This window comes from Vanellus vanellus, assembly GCF_965231255.1.
Source record: "Vanellus vanellus genome assembly, chromosome: 4".
Classification (NCBI taxonomy): domain Eukaryota; kingdom Metazoa; phylum Chordata; class Aves; order Charadriiformes; family Charadriidae; genus Vanellus; species Vanellus vanellus.
Window position 1 is genome coordinate 28422578 of NC_138909.1, and position 19932 is coordinate 28442509.

General features: G+C 42.2%; 1 protein-coding gene across 1 annotated transcript in view; it reads right to left on the bottom strand.

Annotated features, from left to right (window-relative positions):
- The window catches only part of TET2 (tet methylcytosine dioxygenase 2), a 74195-nt gene that overhangs the window by 16372 nt on the left and 37891 nt on the right, over positions 1–19932 (bottom strand). Inside the window, exons 2-3 of the mRNA XM_082483155.1 lie at positions 4554–7941; positions 2201–2291 (exon numbers count right to left, since the gene is read on the bottom strand). Coding sequence (XP_082339281.1) covers positions 2201–2291; positions 4554–7941 — 3479 coding nt within the window. The remainder of the gene's footprint in view (positions 1–2200; positions 2292–4553; positions 7942–19932) is intronic.

The window sequence follows — 19932 nt, forward strand, 5'->3', positions numbered from 1 at the left end:
GACTAAATCACCATCTCCTTGTTCCTTGCCTGTTACCTATAGAGCAATCAAGATAGTTCCTTCCTGTTATGCAGCCATTTAATGATGCCTCGAGAACTTTTGACCTTTCACCCCTCTTGTTTTTGCACTAAAATCTTGGTGACATATTTAAGAGCAAATATTTGTATTTAAACTTCTGTCCTGTAAAGGAAATGAAAAATGCTTATTTTTAGATGTGATCTCATTGTGAAATTTCAGTGTCACGGGAAATTATACAAATAAAATCAAGTTGTACTACACATGCTCTGCAGGAAACTGTTAAGTCACTTTTTCCTACTTAGGCTTGGTTGTTAGTATACATTTGTTTCTTTAATTAACCACATTAAAAAAAAAATCTTAACATTTTCTGTCAATTTGCTAATCTGGATTGCAGGACAACTGTGCAGATGCTGCTAAAGAAATACGTTGAACATTACACACTAGGAATGAAACAGACTTTGTCTCAAATCTTTTCAACTGTCACAAAGGAATTTGTGCCTGATGTTTGTCATGCTTGCTTTCAGGCCAGAGCTGATTGGCTTTAAAACCAGACCAAAACTCACTGAGGATGAAGTAGGCATTGGGAGAAGGAAGAGGTAATACGTATGTATCCTCCATGGATTCTGCAAGAAATTTGTTCCGGTATAGCTAAAATATTACTGCAAGTCTAAATCCAAATCCTGGTTCATTTGGCAGTGCTGATACCTTAAAAAGTCAATCCATGTTCACAGGATCCCAGTTTAAAAGTGCTTCAATTGTCATTAGTGTCACCAACTGCACACGTGTGCTTGAGAGTATCTTTATAGTTATGTGCTTTTTTTACTTAGGGATACAAAATTAACTACTGAGAAAGAGTTCTGGAGTTCTTCATTCAGTGAATCGCACAGTTCATACCATATGAACAGCTGAAAACTAGCCATTGTTCAAGTGGCTGCTGCTACACTCTGCTGAACCTGGCTGAGTAGATGCATGTTATCTACAATCTCTCAGGATTTCCTTCTGCCAACATGAAATGAAATCAAATGCAAAAAAACCAAAACAACAAACAACCAAAAAGAAAACAAAAAAAAAAAAAAAGAAAAAAGGTGAGGTCAATATTAAAGATGAAAAATTACATTCCAAAGTAAAGAAATGAAAAAAGGTTTAATCTCTAACAACTGGCATCATGACATGAATGACTTTCCTCTTTTGTTTATTATTTGTAAATACTAAAGAATTAACCAGTCAGTGAGAGCTCTGGAGATAACAAATTGTAAGAAGCTTCTCGGGAGGGTCAGTGTTCACTCCCCCTTCGCAGGATGAAGCTGATTTATGTAGGTTACATGCATTTGAGCTGCTCACAAAGCTGAAAACAAGTACTGGGGCAAGCCCCGCACAGGAGTCACAGGGAAGGAGGTGCTAAGAAAGAGGAAGGACCTTAGGACTTAGAGGCAATCCAAAGGTTTAATATGCCCTAAGTGGCCCATGGTCATGCAGCGATGAGCACAAGCTAACAGACCTCGCTAAGAAGCGGCACTCCTTAGCTCAGAGAGAGAGCACTGCAATAATGCCGCTTACTTTTGGTTCTGCAACTAGCTGGAGCTTCTTTGCAGTTCTGGAGTCCAGATTTTTAAGGTATTCAAATTCCCATCTGTCTCTGACTTACTGGGGAGATTTTTGTTTGCTTGTTTATTCAGAGAAGAACTGAATTCTCAGATACCTCTGAAAATCTGGCCATTGGTGTCTACGCATGCCACAAGATACAAGATTTACCCCTTTAGGGCTTTACTATATACTTAGTAATCGAGGGGAAGCTAATTTTGGAGTTTGGTATTCTGCTCTTCATCTTCTTTCTACCTTGGCATTCTCCTACCCAGAGGGAACACCAGGTCCATGCCTGCTTTTGCAGCCATTGCCAACTGTCTTGCTTGGCAGGCTGGTGAATACTTGTTCCTGCTTGGGTTTGCTGGCATCTGTCTCAAAGTGCGCAGCCTGTGCCAGCCAGCAGACTATTAGCCCTGTCAAATATTGTGACTCTCTGGTGAATAGCACAGTGCGTAATGTTGGCAACACTGGAGTAGCTAAGCCTACAAGTAATTACTTGATTTGCAATTGTTTATTTCTTTATGTGCAAAAGCTGGAAAAATTCTGACATCCACAAAAGGATAAACGTTAATCTGCCCTGTGCCTTTGCACTAATTACCTTTCTTCCATGATTTCTCTAATAGCTGCCACATTAGGACCGGCTCCTAGATGGGTATAGAAAGGACCTTCATCTTTTTCAATAATTTGCTCTGTTTAAAACAAAATAAAGGTTATTACTTCGAAGCTTAATTCTTTAATGTAAAAAGTCACATTGCAAAGCTTACATCTAGCTCATTAGAATACTGCTGTATGGGTCTGGGGTCAGAGTTTTCAAACACTTATGTCTAAAGTATGCTCACGCAATTTGTACAAAACATGCAAAGCACGTGGCTAATCCTGCAAATAGCCGTGATACGGACTGTGTGCCTTTTGCTAGCACAAACAGTTGTTTCACAGCTTGGGCTCTACACTGAAATTCAAAAGGCATTTTCCTGTTATCACCGAATAATTGTTTCTCCTTCTCCCACTTCCTCCTCTCCCAGTATCTAGAAAGGAGGATAAATGGGATAACAACGGTAAATATTGATGTTAGTGAGCTGTACAGTACTTGTTTTTCAGCAGACATGTTACAGTGTAGGAACCTACAGCTTGAGAAAGTGGCCAGTAAGGTTACATAGAGAATTTCTGTCACCCACAGAAAGACTCTGTGAAATGAAAAAAAGCAAGTTTGCCGAAAGAAACACTGCACAAGGCTTAGTCAAAATGCGTGTATGCTAAGAATGTGGCCTCAGTTTTCTGTGTGTAGGTAGGACCGGGTCAGCATTCACAATATACACTGTATGTTTGCTTTGATACCAGGAGGCAGGCTCCAGCAGCGAGAAAGAAATGGCCAGGCTCTGCTTGGGTTCAGGAGGAGATGGTGCAGCTGTGCTAACTTGTCCGAGGGCTGACTTTATGCTTTCTGCCCTGCTAACTCCAAAGGCTGGATGAGGTGGTGCTGCTCTTGACACACAGCCTCCGGAAGAATGATGAAGGCATGCTATAAACCTGCATGTGTCAATGGGGGAATGGCTTAATTTAATCTTCCTAAGAACAAGTATTGGTAGGAAAGAGCAATAAACCCTATCGATTACGTTGTGGCACTGAGTTCTTCAAAGAGGACAGGAACTAAGTTTCATGCTCCTTTATTTCCTAGAGGGTCTGCTAAGACTGAAGAATTAAAATGCAAGTGGAGAATAAGCTCTTTTGCTTAGTTAGCAGTTACAGTACTGGCTAAAAAAATAATGAGAATAATGAAATGATTGCCAGAAAATCTTGTGCCAACTACACTGGAGACACCATCTCAAGAAAAAAAATCCAAACTTCAGTGTTTTCAAAAAACCTACATTATGTAGGATGTTTCTTATAAAACAACAAGGAAGTGGCTTCCAGTTTTCTTCCTGTGAGCTTTGGAAATCCATTATGTCCTCTTTTTGTTCCCATGGATCATCTCTAAGACGTAGACCCAGGCGTTTGAACAGGCAAAGAGGTCCATTTTGCAGTTTTGGAGGAGCACTGGTTCAACTTTCCTCTTTTACAGTTGGTACGAAATCACAGTAGGTGAAACTATAACAAGGATTTATTCCCCCACCCCCCATTTTTGGCACTGAACCTTTTGTCTCAGCCTGAATAGTTTATCCAGTAGTGTCTGAAAGTGCCTGTTAGACCTGGCTATGTGCAGTGTCAGTGCTGTATGGAAGCTCGGGCTACACAGCCATGCCTGTCACTCTGCTTTGCTTCCCTCTGCTCTAATCTTCCAGCTTTTGGAGACAGGGTGTGCCATGAAAAAACACTGATGGTCCCCCTCGCTGCTTTTTTGGAGCTGCCTGCGTAGCTTCTCTCAGAAACTGCTCTCTCTTTAGCCCTGCAGGAGATAAGCGCGTTAAAGGGAGGACAAACAAGTTTAAGATTAACTTGCAACAAATGAAGAATAATCTGCCATCCCTTCTTTGCTTGGGCTTTACTGAGGGAAACTTCAGTAATTTCACTGTTAGAGCAAAAAATGGCGTTAGGATCTCAAGTTTTGGACTCAGGACGTGTTTTATAAATGCTGTATCTAACCCTGATAAATAAATTAGATTGTAAAGTTATAACCTACTTTTTATCAGCATGTTGTCATTACACGTCTGCTGCTCAAGGAGAATGGATGTGAGGGGATACATTACTGGCCATAAGCATTCTGACTGAAAAAGCAAATAGGCAATTGCTGTATGAAATATTGAGAGAGGGCCCATGTGCAGGGTTGAATAAGTGGAGTAGGCATATGCGTATAAAATTGCAATTTTATAAGTCTTTACTAATTACTGTTCTAAAAAAAAAAAAACCAACCAAAAAATCCTCCAACAAAAACATCCAGCTAACCCTGCGAGTCCAACTTGAAGGCTCATTTCCTTCCTGTGAAAAATACGTTTTCAGTACATCTCAGCACTTACCAACACAGCTGCAAGATGGGAAATCATACTGGGTTTTGGCAGGTGTGTCCAATAAATTTTTTACAGGAGTATCCAATAACTTGGAAGGTGAGTCTAAAAAATTATTGAGAACAGTTCCAGCTGTTCTTTTGGTCGGGGTTTTCTCAGCAGATGAGTTTGCTTGCTGATCTAAGATTGGGGTCTGAGTGTCAAAATCTGCAGCACTGGTATTTCTTGATAGGATGGTAATAGGGCCTGCTGTTTCAACCTTCACATGTTTAGGTGATTTGACAGTGAAAGTCTTGTGATCAAACAGTGATTTGACCTGTATCTGTTTTAGCTGCTGTTCCATTGTCTCAATGATGCTCTTTTGTTGCACGTTCTCGCAGCCAAAGTGCTGATTCTCTTGTTTAATTGTTTTTTTCCACATTTTGTTTTCCAGCTGTCCAGCTGATGGACGCATGCAGACATTAGACTTTGTGCCAGCCTCAATTTTTATAGGCTTGCGCGCTGCACTGGGACCAATCTCGGTTTTGGGTTGCTGGTATGCTTGTTGCTCCTGTTTTTGCAAGAGATGCCACCTTAGAGCAGCGTGCTTTTGAAAATCCTTAGGGGTTTGGGACTGCAAATGAGAGCCTCTCTGGTCTTGGGAGTGTGGGGCAGTCTGCTGGCTGTGTGGTAAGTACCGCTGAGGAATCTGCGTAGCTTGTTGGCTCAGAAGCTCTTGGTTCAGGCTACCACCGTAGCATTGTGCTTGCTGGAGCGGTGGTAGCTGTATAACTGAAGCTTGTTGTGTCTGTTGCTCTTGTTCTTGAAAAGAGTGATTCACATCTTGCTTTGCGGTCAAGTTATTTGAAAAATACTGCACGTGTTGCAAGTCCTGCATTTTGTTGGCTCCAAAGCGTTCGATATTTGTGGCGTTTTCTTTCTTCTCAGAAATCAAGTGTGCGTTGTTTGGGCAGGGATGCTGCAGACTCGCACTGGCTTTCTGAGTGTAAAGGGGAGCTTTGTTGTTCACGCTCTGTACCTGCTCTAGGCCTAGCTGAGAGTTACGCAGTGGTGGGAATGCGCTTGATTTCACGTACTTATTCCCAGTTTGAAAACATTCATCTGCTTTAAGCTGATTGAAGCATGTCCTGTCTAGCGGCTGTTCAGCGTTGCTTGGGGAGTGGGAAATGTTTTGGAGCAGGTCTTTGTTTTTCATTTGCAGAGCCTGTTGCTGGTTCGGGGTTAGCTGCGAACTGCATGGCAGTTGCACCTGCTGTTTTTGAAGCATCTGTTGCAAAATGTGTGAATGCAAGAATTGCTCATTCTCCCCGGGCTGGGGATTCAAGTGCTGCTGTTTCAACGGGGCCCCTATAGGCTGTTTGGCTTGTTGTTCTGCTCTTTGCTGGAAATGGAGCTGCTGCGGAGGGTGTTGCTGCACTTGGGACTTGAGTAGGGAATCCATCTTCGTGAGCTGTGCCTGCGGCGAGTGTTTCTGGAACGGCAGCTGCTGGTGGTCAGCTGTGGGACGCGGCTGCAGCTGGGCGGTCTCGCTTTTGTACAGCGGAGGAATTTGTTCCTGTTGCATTATCTTCTGGCTCTGGGGCTGTCCTGAAGGCCCCTTTAATGCATCAGGACTTCCAGCATACTGTTTTGTATAGGCTGTTTCGGCTGTGTTTGCTTGGAACTGAAGAATTGATCGCAATAACGCTTCGCTGGGCTTTTGGGGAGGCTCTCCCTGGCGGAACTGGGTGGAAACCAGTTCTATCCAGGCTGGTTTTGAATAATGTTGAGCCTGTTGCACAGGCTCTTTCACTTGGTCCTTTACTTTGTCGGGAGGAATCTCAGGTTCTCTCTGTCCTGGGAAATGCTGATAGTGTTGCTGCAACTCACCCTCACTTCCGCGCGCTTGCAGGTTTTGGAGGGGAGGCTCCGACGCCGGCGTCATTTCTTCTGGGCACTGCTGAATTGAGGCGGCCACAGCAGCTTGCGGGTTGCTTTGACTAACATCTTGTGACATTTGTGCCTGCTGCGGAAGTCTCTGCTGAGGGTGAAGTTGTTGTTGGCTGAGGCTGGGACTTTCTGACATTGGTCCCTGCTGTTGCCCTTCATTCTTTACCTCCCCAGGAAGAGTTTCTTCACATCTATTGTCGTAGGAATGAAGTCCTTCTTGCACCATGGCAGACAGTGCACTGTTCATTTCTGGAGCAGGAGGAGTGGAGGAATCTTTGTGAAACGTTGAGTTCTGTTTAAAGAAAGCACCATTTTTTTCTGCTTGCTCAGAAAACCTTTCCAGAGCGGCGCTCTGAGCTTGCAGGTTACTGCTGGAACTTAGAGAGAGGTCTTGGTTGGGAACCTGCCCTACGCTTCCACGAACAGTACTGTTTCCTACGGGTAACTGGCGTGGATCATAGCCCGGAATCTGTTGCTGTAGCTGTAGTTCTGGTTTCTGAAGTGAACAGCTACCTGGCAATACAGGTGGTTTACTGGAGTCTTCTGTGTTGTAGACCTCAGTAACCACTACAGCTGGCACTTGAGGCAGCTCAGAGTTTGAGGTCTGTGGGGAAGTGATCTGCCCTGAGGTATGGGATGAATGTGTTGTCTCATAGGACAACTCATTAGTAGCCTGACTGGTAATGGCATTGATATGAGATGTGTTCTTCTGCATTGCTATGGAAACATGTTCTGGATAATATTGAGACAGTGTTTTCTCCAGGAGTTCACCATGCATGCTTTCCATGGAAGAGGCAGAAACTGTAGCACCATTAGGCATTGGCACTGCCTTGTTCTTAAGTAGTAAGACAATGTCCCTGTTGTGGCAATGAACGTTTTCCCGCTCCTGCTCATCCTGAATCAGGAGGTCATGAGGGTTTTCTGAACCACCACTGTTGTATCTTGTAGACTGTATCAAATCTGAAACTTCATTTTCTTGTCTTGTAAAACTCTCAGGTTTCTCCTCACTGTAACAATTGGAGACGCTTGGTTTTTCATTATTATCTTCTGGCTCAGCTTTTTCTCCGTTTACCTCTTTGTCTTGTTTCACTTTCTTGTTCTCATGAAGTCCATACAGAGAGGGCTCACTAAAAGTGCGTTTTATCCCACCATTTTGCATATATTTGGAATATACTTTCTTTTCTTGTAAAAGGTCGGGGCTAACGCGGTTGTTTGGACTTCCCTTCAGGTGGGGCACTCCATAGCTGCTTTTAATGAATAGCCGCTTGTGGTCTCCATTTACTTCAACTTCAGGCCTCTCTGTTGCTGGACTTCCATTCTGTAGCTTCACCGCAGAAGGCTCTGCCTGGCAAACGTGAGAAGATTGCGGTATTAGAAATGGACTCAATCTATTGCCGTCAACATGGTTGGTTCTGTCCTGTTCCATCTGGCCTGCTCCGGGGCCATCCACAAGGCTACCCTCTGAACGTATCTGAAAGAGAAAAGAAATGGGAGAGAACCTAAGTAAATTTGTTTCCATTGCTCAACAGCTAATTACCAACAATTCCTGCAGCATTCAAGCACCCGTCACCCTGACCAGCTCCCACACACCACGTGTGCTCGCAGGTGCACCTGAGGGGTGTTTACTATCCTATCAGGTTTTGCAACCCCGTGCCTCCCTTTTTCTTGAAGGTTTGCTCTTCAAGATGAAAAAAGAGCGAGAGAGTGGCTCCTTACCCCCGTTTAACACACAAGCAAATATTTTACCAAAAAATATTTCCTAACGGTGCAAAAAATATTCTCTGCTTTTGAATGACTTGCACAGATTCCTCTGTTGTCACTTTTTCCCTTTGGTAAGGTGGCAGAAAATCATGCCGAAACTGTTTCCCAGACTTGGTGCTAATCCTGTTATTTCATTAAGTGTGCCAAACCTCTTTTGTGTGACTTGAAGGATTATTGCCATCAAGCTTGCCAATTAGAGGGGGAAACCCCCTTTCTTCTGTCTTCAGCTGTCTGACAAGGTCTTTTAAAACTGGCATTCCTAAAGACCACGCAAGTGGCACGATACATGTGAGACAAAGCCATGCTTGATTGCTGTCCATAGCAAGTCTTACAGTTCATCAACATCTTGGTAATGTTGACAAAAACAAATTGAGAGATTCCTGAAAGGTTTGATGGAGGTGGTGTTTTTTCAGGTATTAATACCCTTTCAAATTTACATATAGACATCAAGCATGGCTTAAACTCTACATTTGGATTTTGAACTGAGCCCCACAGCTATGGAGCTAGGATTTTTTCTTCTGTGTTTGGAAGAAGAAATCCCATTTTCTCATATACTCTCTATATTTTATTTATAAAATGAAGTTTTTCATTGGATAAAAGTACTGACAATGTGCAGTAAACAAATACCACATAACGACAAGCTAATCCTGTTCACATAGATCTTCCCAGGATTCACAATCCCAGTTAACATAGATAAAGCCATTGTTTGACTCTGCTTGTAATTTATTCTTTGTTGGCTTTATGGTTCTCAACCAGTCACAAACGACAGAAGACAGGCTGACAGAGGATCTTACAGATGTGAGATTGCACACACAAAATTTGGACTCATGCATGTCTCTGTCCTGAAGCTTTTATTTTTAGTTTGCATAAAGCGGAATCTGACGGGTTGGCCATTACCAGGTCATCCTTGGTTGGACTGCAAAGTCAGGAGAAGCACTACCTGTGGCTGGTATTGCCATTACATAGGAAGAACTACTATACCGAACAATTTCTCCCATCATCGTTGCTCTGCTTATATATTTATCCTACACTATTTTTTTTTAAATGCTAAGGAACATCTAATTTATGCAGTTTTCAGTGCAGTACTGCCTTACTCAGTTGAGTAACATGATCCTAAAGTGCTTTTAAAAGTAATACTAACTCATGAGATTCATCACATCCAGCAGAATCCTCTCTGCTTGCAGCTCTGATTTCAGTATCAGGACAATTCAAACATACATTTTCACTGGCAAACACCTATATGATGACTTGCATCCACATCCTCCTTATCCCAAACTTGATTTTAGATTTACTTTTGACCTCCTGAAGTTTTCTTCTTTTCTTTCTGTACTCAATTTATGTTTTGTATGACAGAAGTAGAGAAGTTCTCTCTGCAAGTAACAGTACTTAAAAAGAGAGTTTTTGAAGGGAGAGCTAAGAATAGGGAGATGGAAAAGAATGTTTGTCCATCTTACCTATTTTCTTGACAAGGTAAGGTAGGCTTCTTCCCTTCTGGATATGTTTCAGTATATTTCCCAACCTAGCTTTAAAGTACCACAAGACATGAGCCTTTGCAGCTTTCCCAGGGAGACGATATTCCACGCTTAACAGAAAGCAGCGTGAAAAGGATTCCTCTGATGTGTCATTCTCGGCCGGGCGGCAGAATGATGCTCCCAGAGCATCTCAAAAATAAAATGTCAGCCTGATTTGGAAACCATTCTTTGCCTTCACACCTTTCATACCTAGAAATTGCAGCTGAACCACAACTCAGACATAAGTGTGTAGGCTGCTGTATTTCGCAGGTATGAAATGAAATAAAAGGCACCACAGTAATTAACTCTGTGCTGTCAAGCTGCTTCTAAAATATTTATTTCTTTTAAAAAAGTTTTAGTCTGTATGACTGAGCCATGAGAAACTTCCTCTGGCCCTCAAAGTCTGCCTTGCTTGCTTATGTTCTGGTGTACCGTGTGGGTTGCAACTAAATTCCTTCCAAGAGTTCCCAGACAATCCTTCTTCTCAAATCCTTACTGATAGGTAAAATCACCTTTTTGATTAGAAGTGGGGGCTGCCCAACTTCTCTGAACTTAGCTTGCAAACCCCTCGAAGGGAGCACATCTGTGCTTCAGAAAAAAGCCTTAAGTCCATGCCCTCCTCAAAAAAATGTAAGGTTATTTTCATTGTGTGACATGGATTATTATTCGCAGTATTCTTAAAGAGACAACAAGTTCCCCCACATTCTGATCACCTCCAGCGTAAAAGGCACTGGTGTTAGATGTTGAAAAGGACACGGGAACCATTTGGTTCTTTAAAATAAAAAGTTAACTCATCAATTAAAAGTGTCAGATTTGCATTCTTTGAAATGCAAATCTGGATTGTGGTGATTTTGCATTATATTTATTTCTCTCTCTGTCTACACTCAGTTATTCACCATCCTCAAGTCACACCTGAGTACCAATCTTGCTCAAGCAGCTACAAATCACAGCAATTATTTGTAATTTAAAACTGGCAAAAGAGAAATGACAGGGATACCTTTACTACTGGTTTTAACTGGGACACCATGAAGATATTCTTGATGCTACTACTAAGCAGACCTGGTTGTGCCTTACAAAGTCTCTGGCTCTTCTTTATAATTGTCGTGGGGTGAACTATCTCCCTCTCAAAGTAAATCTACCTTTCCCTAAGCGTAGCAGTTAGCCTTTTTTCTCTTTCCCATAACTGTATTTTATCCAGATCATTTAGTAGCTCCACGCAGTTTTCTTCAGCTATAATTCATTGGAAATTCAAGTCACATCAGCAGCATCTGTGAAACAATTACTGCATCTAGGACTGACTCTGCAGTCTAATCCATCATAATTATGACTGGCCTCTTTGAAGATGCCACGATGCGTGACTTAAATATAGCACATTACTGTGCAAGTAGATCAGCATCTCATCCCACCAATATGCATTCAAGTTATAACTCAGTCCACCAGCATCTGACTTCTTCAGATGCAAGCAATGTATGTACATTTATTTCTTGCCACATATGGGACACAAATTGGAAACCAGCTACTAAAAGAGAGTTTGAGATTTATTTTTTTTTGTTTCTTTTATGGGCAAGTTTGGCATATTCCTGCCACCTCTATCAATACCGGAATACTGAAAGACTGTGGAAGGCGTTGTTATGAGTGCGACAAACATTTCTGCGGCAACAAAAGCACTCTTAGTTATGTCACTTTCTTTCATGGAAAATCTTTCTTTACTTTTAGGCAGTTCTAGAGGTTCATACCTTATTTTATATAGCACCCGTATCTGGGGAGTTTGTGAATGTAAAGCAGCTCAGATGAATGAATGGACAAATACACCCACTGCAGGGGGAGTACAAGCTTCTGCAAAGCTGGGCAGGATTCCCAGTAGAAAAAGTAGGTGGGAGGATGCTGTGTTACAGTACTCACGGCCCTAAAAGGACCGAAAGATGGGATGTCAGATGGGTTGTTTCCCCTTCTGGGGTTAGCTGGCATGGAAATATATCTCCTCAGAGGTTTTTCTCCCTGGCAGAAATATACCTCCTCAGATCACGACCTCAGCTGACTTGGGCTTGAGTGATTGTCAGGATGAGACTTAAGAAAGCAGAAGTCGGATACCCGGGAACTTGTCGATGGCTTGCTGGGTTGTTCCTGGGGTGCTGCCATAGCCTCCATCCTGCTGGCACTCCTTGCCACCGCCAGATGACACAGAGGTCTAAATTGCTCCTAGACAAGAAACCCCTGTAGCACTTTCTAGACAGAAGGTGAATTTACCTATATGTCTTGCCAAGCTCCCGTTTGGTAAGTTGTACTTTCTGCTTACATTCTCCTTCTCCTATCACGTGGGTACAGTAGCTGGGTTCACATCTAGCTTAATTTGCTATGTATTATTATGTGCTGTTGTGCAGTTGCTTCTCTCCTTTGAAACTCATGTCACTGGCAAAGAGGTCTAAATCCTGAACTTCCAACAAGTGAAAAAGCTCCTAAAGTGAAGGGATTATTTTTTTTCCTATTTCAAAAATGAATGAAAATTTGAGAAAAGGCATGAGTAAGGACGTTCATACATGGCATTATCAGAAAGCTCAATTTCTGCACTAAAACCTGAAATCTTCTGGACTTGTGTACATGCAAAATTGCTTCTGATTAACTCTGTGTTAAAGTTTTCTCTTTTTTAACTTCGAAACAAGACGTGTAAGCAATTATCGTGATACTCATCACCATGATTTATAGCCGTGTGGTTATCGTGGGATGACATTTTTCTCTGACCTATCTAAGTAGCAGTTACTTCAGCTGTGCCTTGGGTTAACACCTGTAAGCGAGCTACAAATGCCACTAGAGGAGAAAAGGTGCAGTTAACTCAGATGGCTAATGGATGATGTAACACACTAAAGCTCCTTATTAGTGAGATATTTCCATTATGGCTGGGATAAAATGCACACACGAAAACTACGGCATAGTTTAAGGACTTCCTATATGTTTCGCACTTAAGGTGCACTGTGTTTATACACTGAGAAACAAAGCAAGTTTCCATGTGTGGAAACTAATGGGAGAGGGAAGACCAGGACTACACCTGCCCAGACTCTGGGTGGTTTGCCATTCACAGAGCAGCTTCTTCCCATGTCAGGCTTGCTGGTAGTTTGTAATAAATACAATACCATCAGAAAACAAACCCTGTGTGGGTCTGTTGCTTAAATATGGGTTTAATGTGCTTTTTTGAAGCCGAGGCATCCTTGGCTTCAGAAAAGAGAGAGAATTTTAACCCTGTTGTCCAAAGCAGTTTTGAAAGAGAGATTGCATTCATGCCCAAGGTGAATTGAGGCTCTGAACCCCGCAACACGCCCTAAGGATTTTTGCTCTGCTCCCTACCAGCATCGCTGCTGCCCTGCTGCAAGTGTGGTGGCTGAGGAAAACACAGCAAAACTTCAAGGCAGATGTAAAGGAGGCCCCAGAAGGACAAGGACACTCTGTTGTTAGCTGGGCTCTTATGGCTTACAATGGGGTCCTTTTGCACTGCATTCAGCTGTCTCTTCATTCGGATAGTGTATTTTTTCAGTGCATTAGCAATGCTTTGGAAAAAAACTCACATAAGGATGCCATGCCTTATCTGTCCCTTGAAGTTTAAAAGTTAAGGCTGTATTTCTTTCTAAAATAGACGTATTGCTTTCTCATTGGCGCTTTAAACAGCAGTTAAGAGGTTAATCTAGAAACTCGTGGATGAGACTCTGACTGTATTCTGCAGGAGGTCATATTACATGGATATAATTGTCTTCTCTGGCATCTAGATCTATGAATAATTTGTGTCAAACAGAAAAGAAAATATGGGATGGCTAACATTTGTTACCTAATTTATAGCTACTTTATCCTTAATTTACAGGGAAAATGGTGACTAGCAAATATAGATATAAGCAGACATAAGGGAATGAAGAGCGTGGGATTTGTGAAATATGAGGATTAATAATTCATTAAATCTTATCCAAGCCAGAAGCCTCATAATTCATGCATTTTTAAATAAACTAGTCCTACCCCCCCCTCAATTTATTGACACCAGTTCTTGCATTTCAGTGATGCAATGAGCTAATTGCTAAAGCTTGAATCAGTTTGATTTTTGACCTTAATAGAGAGGGCAAGAGAGTAAAACTAAACTGGTCTGGGCAGTGATTTCCCCTTGCTACAGTTTATAACCATCAACATGACTGAATACTGCATAATATCTACCCAGACATGAAAAATTGCACTATTTTAACAATTGCATAAAATCAAGGGGAGCGAAAATTAAATGCCTCTACAATACAGGTGGAAAAAAACAATTATGTGAAGGAAATGAATTCAGGAATATAAAATGCGAGTAAACAGGAATTATAATGTTGCATCATACAGCTCTTCAGTTCCTATTTTTTTGTGATTTATGTCCTGTACTAACTTTGCACCTAATTGTTCCCTGTAGCACTTCTAATAGAAGAAGACAGCTCTTCAAGTTGCTTGTAATGCCACCATAGTATATTTCTAATCTAGTGATTAGAAATGTTTCCCAAAAGGTCGGACTTCAGAACCAGGTTGGATTTAAGAGACAAAAGGACTTTCCCTCTGTAATAACCAGAACGTTCAAGATGAGGTTGGCACCTACGCTTGTTCTTGCTGGTTGTAAACTCATTTCTGTGGTTTAGATTTGGAGTATTGTGGATCCAGGTGGTTTATACTGACAGGCCATCGCACAGAGCTATTATTACTTCCCAAGTCAGCTTGTTTGACATTACCTTGGGTGTTGATATGCCAACATATTCTACATACGCATTTCTTGAGCACCACCTTGACTATTATACATCTTCCACAAATATGGGGAAGCTGAACTAAAACACCCTTTTCCTTTTGCTGTTTCTGAGAGTCATTGCAGTTGGTAATTGTAATAGGAAGGCTGTGGGGATGGGAGTTACAGTCTTAAATGCTGGGGATGCTCAAGTAAGTGTGCACTGAGTGAGATGCTTCTATGTGCTGGGGTATAATAAGAAACTTCTCTTATGTGCCTGTGAAGTTTGGACCAGCAAAATTGTTTCAAATTGTGACCCACATGGGTCATCATTTGGGTAATTCACCAGTGCCTGTGGATTCAACATCAGAAAACATGTTGGGGTAGGAAAACAGAACCAAGTCTCTTTTTTTCTTCATCTCAACCAGTTGTCATGCAAGGTTAGGTGTGCTGAGCAAAGGCTGGCAAGGTAGGGTGGGCAGTGCTATCAGGTGCACAACTAGTGCTCAGACCTGTTTTTGATTTCTGGCGAAATGGCATAATTTGAGGCATGACTTTCCACTCAGTACTTCAGCTACCCCACATGTCAAATGATGATACTGGCTGCTGATTAAAATTAGCTATCCGAGAGCAGCAGCTAACTGCTCATGCTATTCTGACCAAGCTCTGTTGTGCAGTGTGCTTCTGTGTGAGCATGCCAGAATAAGCAAGTGTTGGTGGCTGAACCGTTCTTCAAGACACTCTTGATGCTATCAACCTGCCATTTAGGGAAGGTTACCAAGAGGTCAGTGTCATCATTATCTTCCAGTTTCTGTGATCTTTGTCCATCTGGCTTCAGACCTGGATATAGCATGGATTTCTTGGGTTGATGACTTCCTGACACCAGTTGGTCGGTTATTCCCTGATGATTTCATCACAGCTGTCGGCAGAGTTAATTAATTCACTATTAAGTAGTACATCCTCCTTGAGAACGAGAAGCAGTAGAAGAGATTCTCTTGGCTCTCTTCACCCCATAATATAAAGAAGAAATGGAGGACCCAAAGGAAAAAACACTGGCAAGCTAAAGATTTCAGGGTTTCATCATGTTGGGATAGTAACATTAGAAAATAGGAACAAAAATGGTCCTGTTTGGCATGTGGGTGGAAGAACTGATAGAAGAGAGTAAAACATTGTGGGCTGCAGCATCCTCAGAAAGCCTATTTACACAGCTCTGTTTTCCATTATCCTTTGAACTTCAAATAGGAAATCCTGTTCGTCTCCCAGTTCAGATGAAAACAGAATTTTGGACGAAATGCTATTTTCTTAAATTTCTTCTCCAAAAGTTGAAGATGAAGATCGTGCCAAGAGGAGAGTGGGGAGAATGCAGAGGCAGGGGTTGGTGACTGAGGATTAATTGGACTGTTGCTCCCACATGTCCAGATGATAAAGCATAGCTTTCAGCCCCTTCACTGGCCTCGCTACAGTAGCCTTTACACCTCTATCCACATTCCTCCTCCATTTTTCTCATGTCTCCACCGCACCTAGGCTGGGATGCTGTAGTGAACGCAATTTTTGGCTACTCTTCTTGGCCATTGAGAAATGAGAGGCAGCACAGAGAGACAGCTCCCATGCTATGCAGAGTGCATTGGGCGTGCTGGCGTACGTGAGGGGCAGATGCTGGGGATCCCTGCCAGGGGTGGTGAGCCACAAGATACCCATGTGTCCGTATGCAAGAAGCTGCATGCCACTGCAGTTTCTGCATGGTTTATTACGTCCTTCTGGGGATTTACTTCCAGATGGTGAGGTTGGAGGAGCTTAACCAAAACAAGGGTACTTGCTTTGGGAAGGTCTTGTGCTGTAGTAATTGTTGCGTGATTTGATTTAAAAATGTGTTTTCATGCGCACTTGTGATTTTTTTTTTTCCCCTTTCCTTCCAATTTGTGCCTTGCATGACTTACAAACCAAACCAGTCACTCATAAACACATGGGAAAAATAGGTTCGTCAGGGGCCTGAGGAGATGAGTGCCCTGTTCCTTGGCTCCAGGGCAGCACCAGCCAGGACTGTACCAGTCCACTCCAACCTGTTTTCAAAGGTTTTTAATTATAAGGGTTGCATAATAACCCACAGTTACATGCAGTGTTTCATTAACCTTACTTATTAGAAAGCTTCTACCATTCAAAACATAACCCTAGATAGTCTCTTCCCATCTACCACAGACCTGTGGAGCAGTTCTTTTTTCTTTTGTGCTACGCCTTCTTTCTCCCCGTGTAATTGAAGACTGTTATTAATGCTCACCTCTTAGACAGAATAAACAACCCAGTTCATGACATCTGATCTCCTCCCTGAGTGGATCTATACCCATACCATTTGTTCCCTGACCAGATGCATGGAGGTCACAAAGCAAATGCAACAGTCTGTTCTTTGGAGACCTTATGCACACGCCTCATTCTGCTAGATTTTCCCGGAGTTCAGATGTTTGATATACAAGCAGCTATAATATGTGCCTATATAATATTTCAAATACCTGTATGAATTAACTTGCCTTTCCCCCCAGTAACTAAAATCAGTTTTATTCCCTCAGCATGAGGGACTGTATAAATCGCATTGAAATCAAGAGAACAGGCATGTTACTTCTAGCAGAGCTTTATAGAGGAGGTTGTTTCCTTAAAACCTCTGACTTCAGTATGTTTAAGTCTGTGAGCTTCTGGCACAAACATCTCTTCTGACTTCCACTGTTGCTGAGGCACCACAGAAGATAAGAATCTAATGCATTTTTAGAGGTCTATTAGAAGATGCTCCCTGGAGCTACGGTTGCCATTCAGCTTCTTTCTGCATTCGTGTGTGGTCTTCAGGAGCAGTTTTCATGTGGGTTATTGCAATCTACATGCAACAATGGCATGGATTATCGTGCTGAAATCTACATCTGAGAAAATAGTTACAATTGCCTCTCCAGATGTACAAGAGATGAAAGACAAGGTGTTTTTGATGACCAGAACCAGCTGACGACCTAAAAGCAGTTGAGATCTAACATTGATAAAAACACAGCTTTGGGAGAGAAACAAAATGTGGGAGCTGGTGCTGCCTTGCCACGGCTCTGAGTACACAAGAGAACTTGGCACAGGTACTGTTGCCATCCCCTTCGGTTTTAGGTTGGAGATGAAGATGTGGGACTACATTTTCATTTTGAATACTCAACGTATGAGCTTGGAAAGAACTTGGTCATTGACTAATTTTACATAAAATGGCCCAGGGCCCAAACAAATTTTAAGTCAAGAGATAACCACTTCACACCACGCCAGCATTAATCAAGGAGTTACAGCCTAGCTTCTTAAGGTTGGCTTGAAAACCAGATTTTCTGTAGTTACCATCTTGGCTACAGTCATTTTGCCCCCTTTCTAATTTTACCTTTTTATTACTTGGCAAGAGAGTTTTTACCTTTTTCTTTAGGCCACTATTAATCCTGTTCTGAGGATCAAGCAACGGGCTCGAGTTTGTGCTTCCACACAACTGAGACCATTTCTGAGTTCCTTTTTACCTTGTTACATCCTTGCTTACATAGAATGTGTTTTTCATCTATAGCCATTGAAAACTTCTTAACACTTAAGCATAAATGGGCAGTATATGGGGATTTTTATATATTTTGTAGCAAGAAACATTTAGTTAGAGAGCTACTACAGAAAAAAGCTTATTACAGGGAGACGGGCATTTGCCTTTCTGTGGAATCTCCCTTCGGTGTTTCAGGGAAACTGGAAACCAATAAAAAGTCTAGATTTTGTGAACGGGATGTTTGTTTAAAAACACAGCTGTAACATGAAGGTTTCTCCCTTTAACCAAATTACAAGACTGGATAAAAACTTGGGATCGCTGTGCCGAGAAAGGGTTGGGATCCCAGAACAAGCTGGCATTCCTACTTTCCTTTAATTTCCAATAATTCAAAGCACATTCTTTCTCCTGTTTAAATTTTCCTCTTTATGGCGAGATGCAACATGAAGAGACAGAAAATTTGCTGCTGCCAAACTAAAAGGAGGAGGGGGGAAACTGGCAGATTGTGTTTTAACTCTCACTAAGACTTTCAGACTCCCGCAGCTGACTCTTGGAAGAGCGGTATTTGAGCAGTCCTGAAGGGAACTGCAACACTCCTCTCTCTGTCCTTCCTTTTCAAATATTTTCAAAGCTTTTAGAACAGTTGGTTGTTCTTCGTTCTGGCAACTCGCCATTTGCTGCCGGCTCACATCAGTTCATAGTCTTCAGAGGTATCCAGTGGCCCGCGTGGATTTGAGAGAGTTTTGAAGGTCTAATGAAAGACCTTTGATATTTTGGGATATTTAAGAGACATACAGAAATGGATGAGTTAAAAGAGCTGTTGTCAGTTCTGGCAAAACCCTCTTCATATTCTCAGTCACGAGATACCATTTCACTAATTGATTATTGTCTGTCCGTAAGAGTCACGCTCTTAGTGCACAAAGAAGCAGTGTGGATGAAAAGCTCACTATTGTAAAGTACACACTCAAGTGGATTTAGAAAGCTGGGAACTATAGACAAATCTAAGATAAAGGAGTACTTTGAATCAAACTCATAAATCATAGCTGAGACTTTTTTCAGCTTAAGTAAACATCTTCACTGCAGACGGTGAAAATTAATGGAAGCATTTTAAATGCCTCTCTTTACCCTTCCTTGGAAGGGTGGCAGGTGAGCTCTCCTTGAAAACATCAGGTGACTTTTCGTTATTTAAATCCACACCTCCAGCAATGAGGACCTGATCCCACAAGTCCTGCAGAACTGCTCCTAGCTGGCAAGGTTATGCGAAGTGTTTGCCAGGCTAGTCCTTCAGCCAGAAGTCTAGCAGCTGCGGTGGTCTTGAGCTCAGGAATGCAGGTGAAGGGATGAACGCCTTGCATTGTGCTGGTTGAGCTCCTGTAAGCTTATGTATGTCCTTGTACATAAAGCGTGATTGCGCAGTACAGTCGCTGCTTTTCTTGCCAACACAAACTTTCGCTCCCTCTTCCATCCCCCTCCCTTAAAACACATCAGGGAGAGAACAGGGTTGGGGGCAAAGCAAGGATGATGGGCATTACGCTCTGACATAGGCAACTGGTTTTGCTCAGAAGAAAATGCAATGCAGTCTGCGCTCGGTAGTATTACTTCTATATGGCCTTTGTGGGAAATGAACAGCTGCTTATCCTTTAAAAAAAGGGAGGGGGGTGGGAGAAGAGGAGACAGCGATCAGGATACTAAATGTCTAATGCAGTCATTCAAGCATGCATGACACTGTCCAATGAATATAAGGACACTTTATTTTTGGTTTGTTAACAATTTGAGGGTCAGCCAAGTTGATTATGAGAAAACGAGCTAATAAGTTTACTGTGGGAAAGGTGGGGGACAATGATGAATGGCAAAGTTTATTTGCTCATTACACTCCCCAGCAAACAACTCTTCCTAACAGCCGCACCTAGCTCACAAAAGCTTGCGTGTAATTCACGTGTAATAAATCAG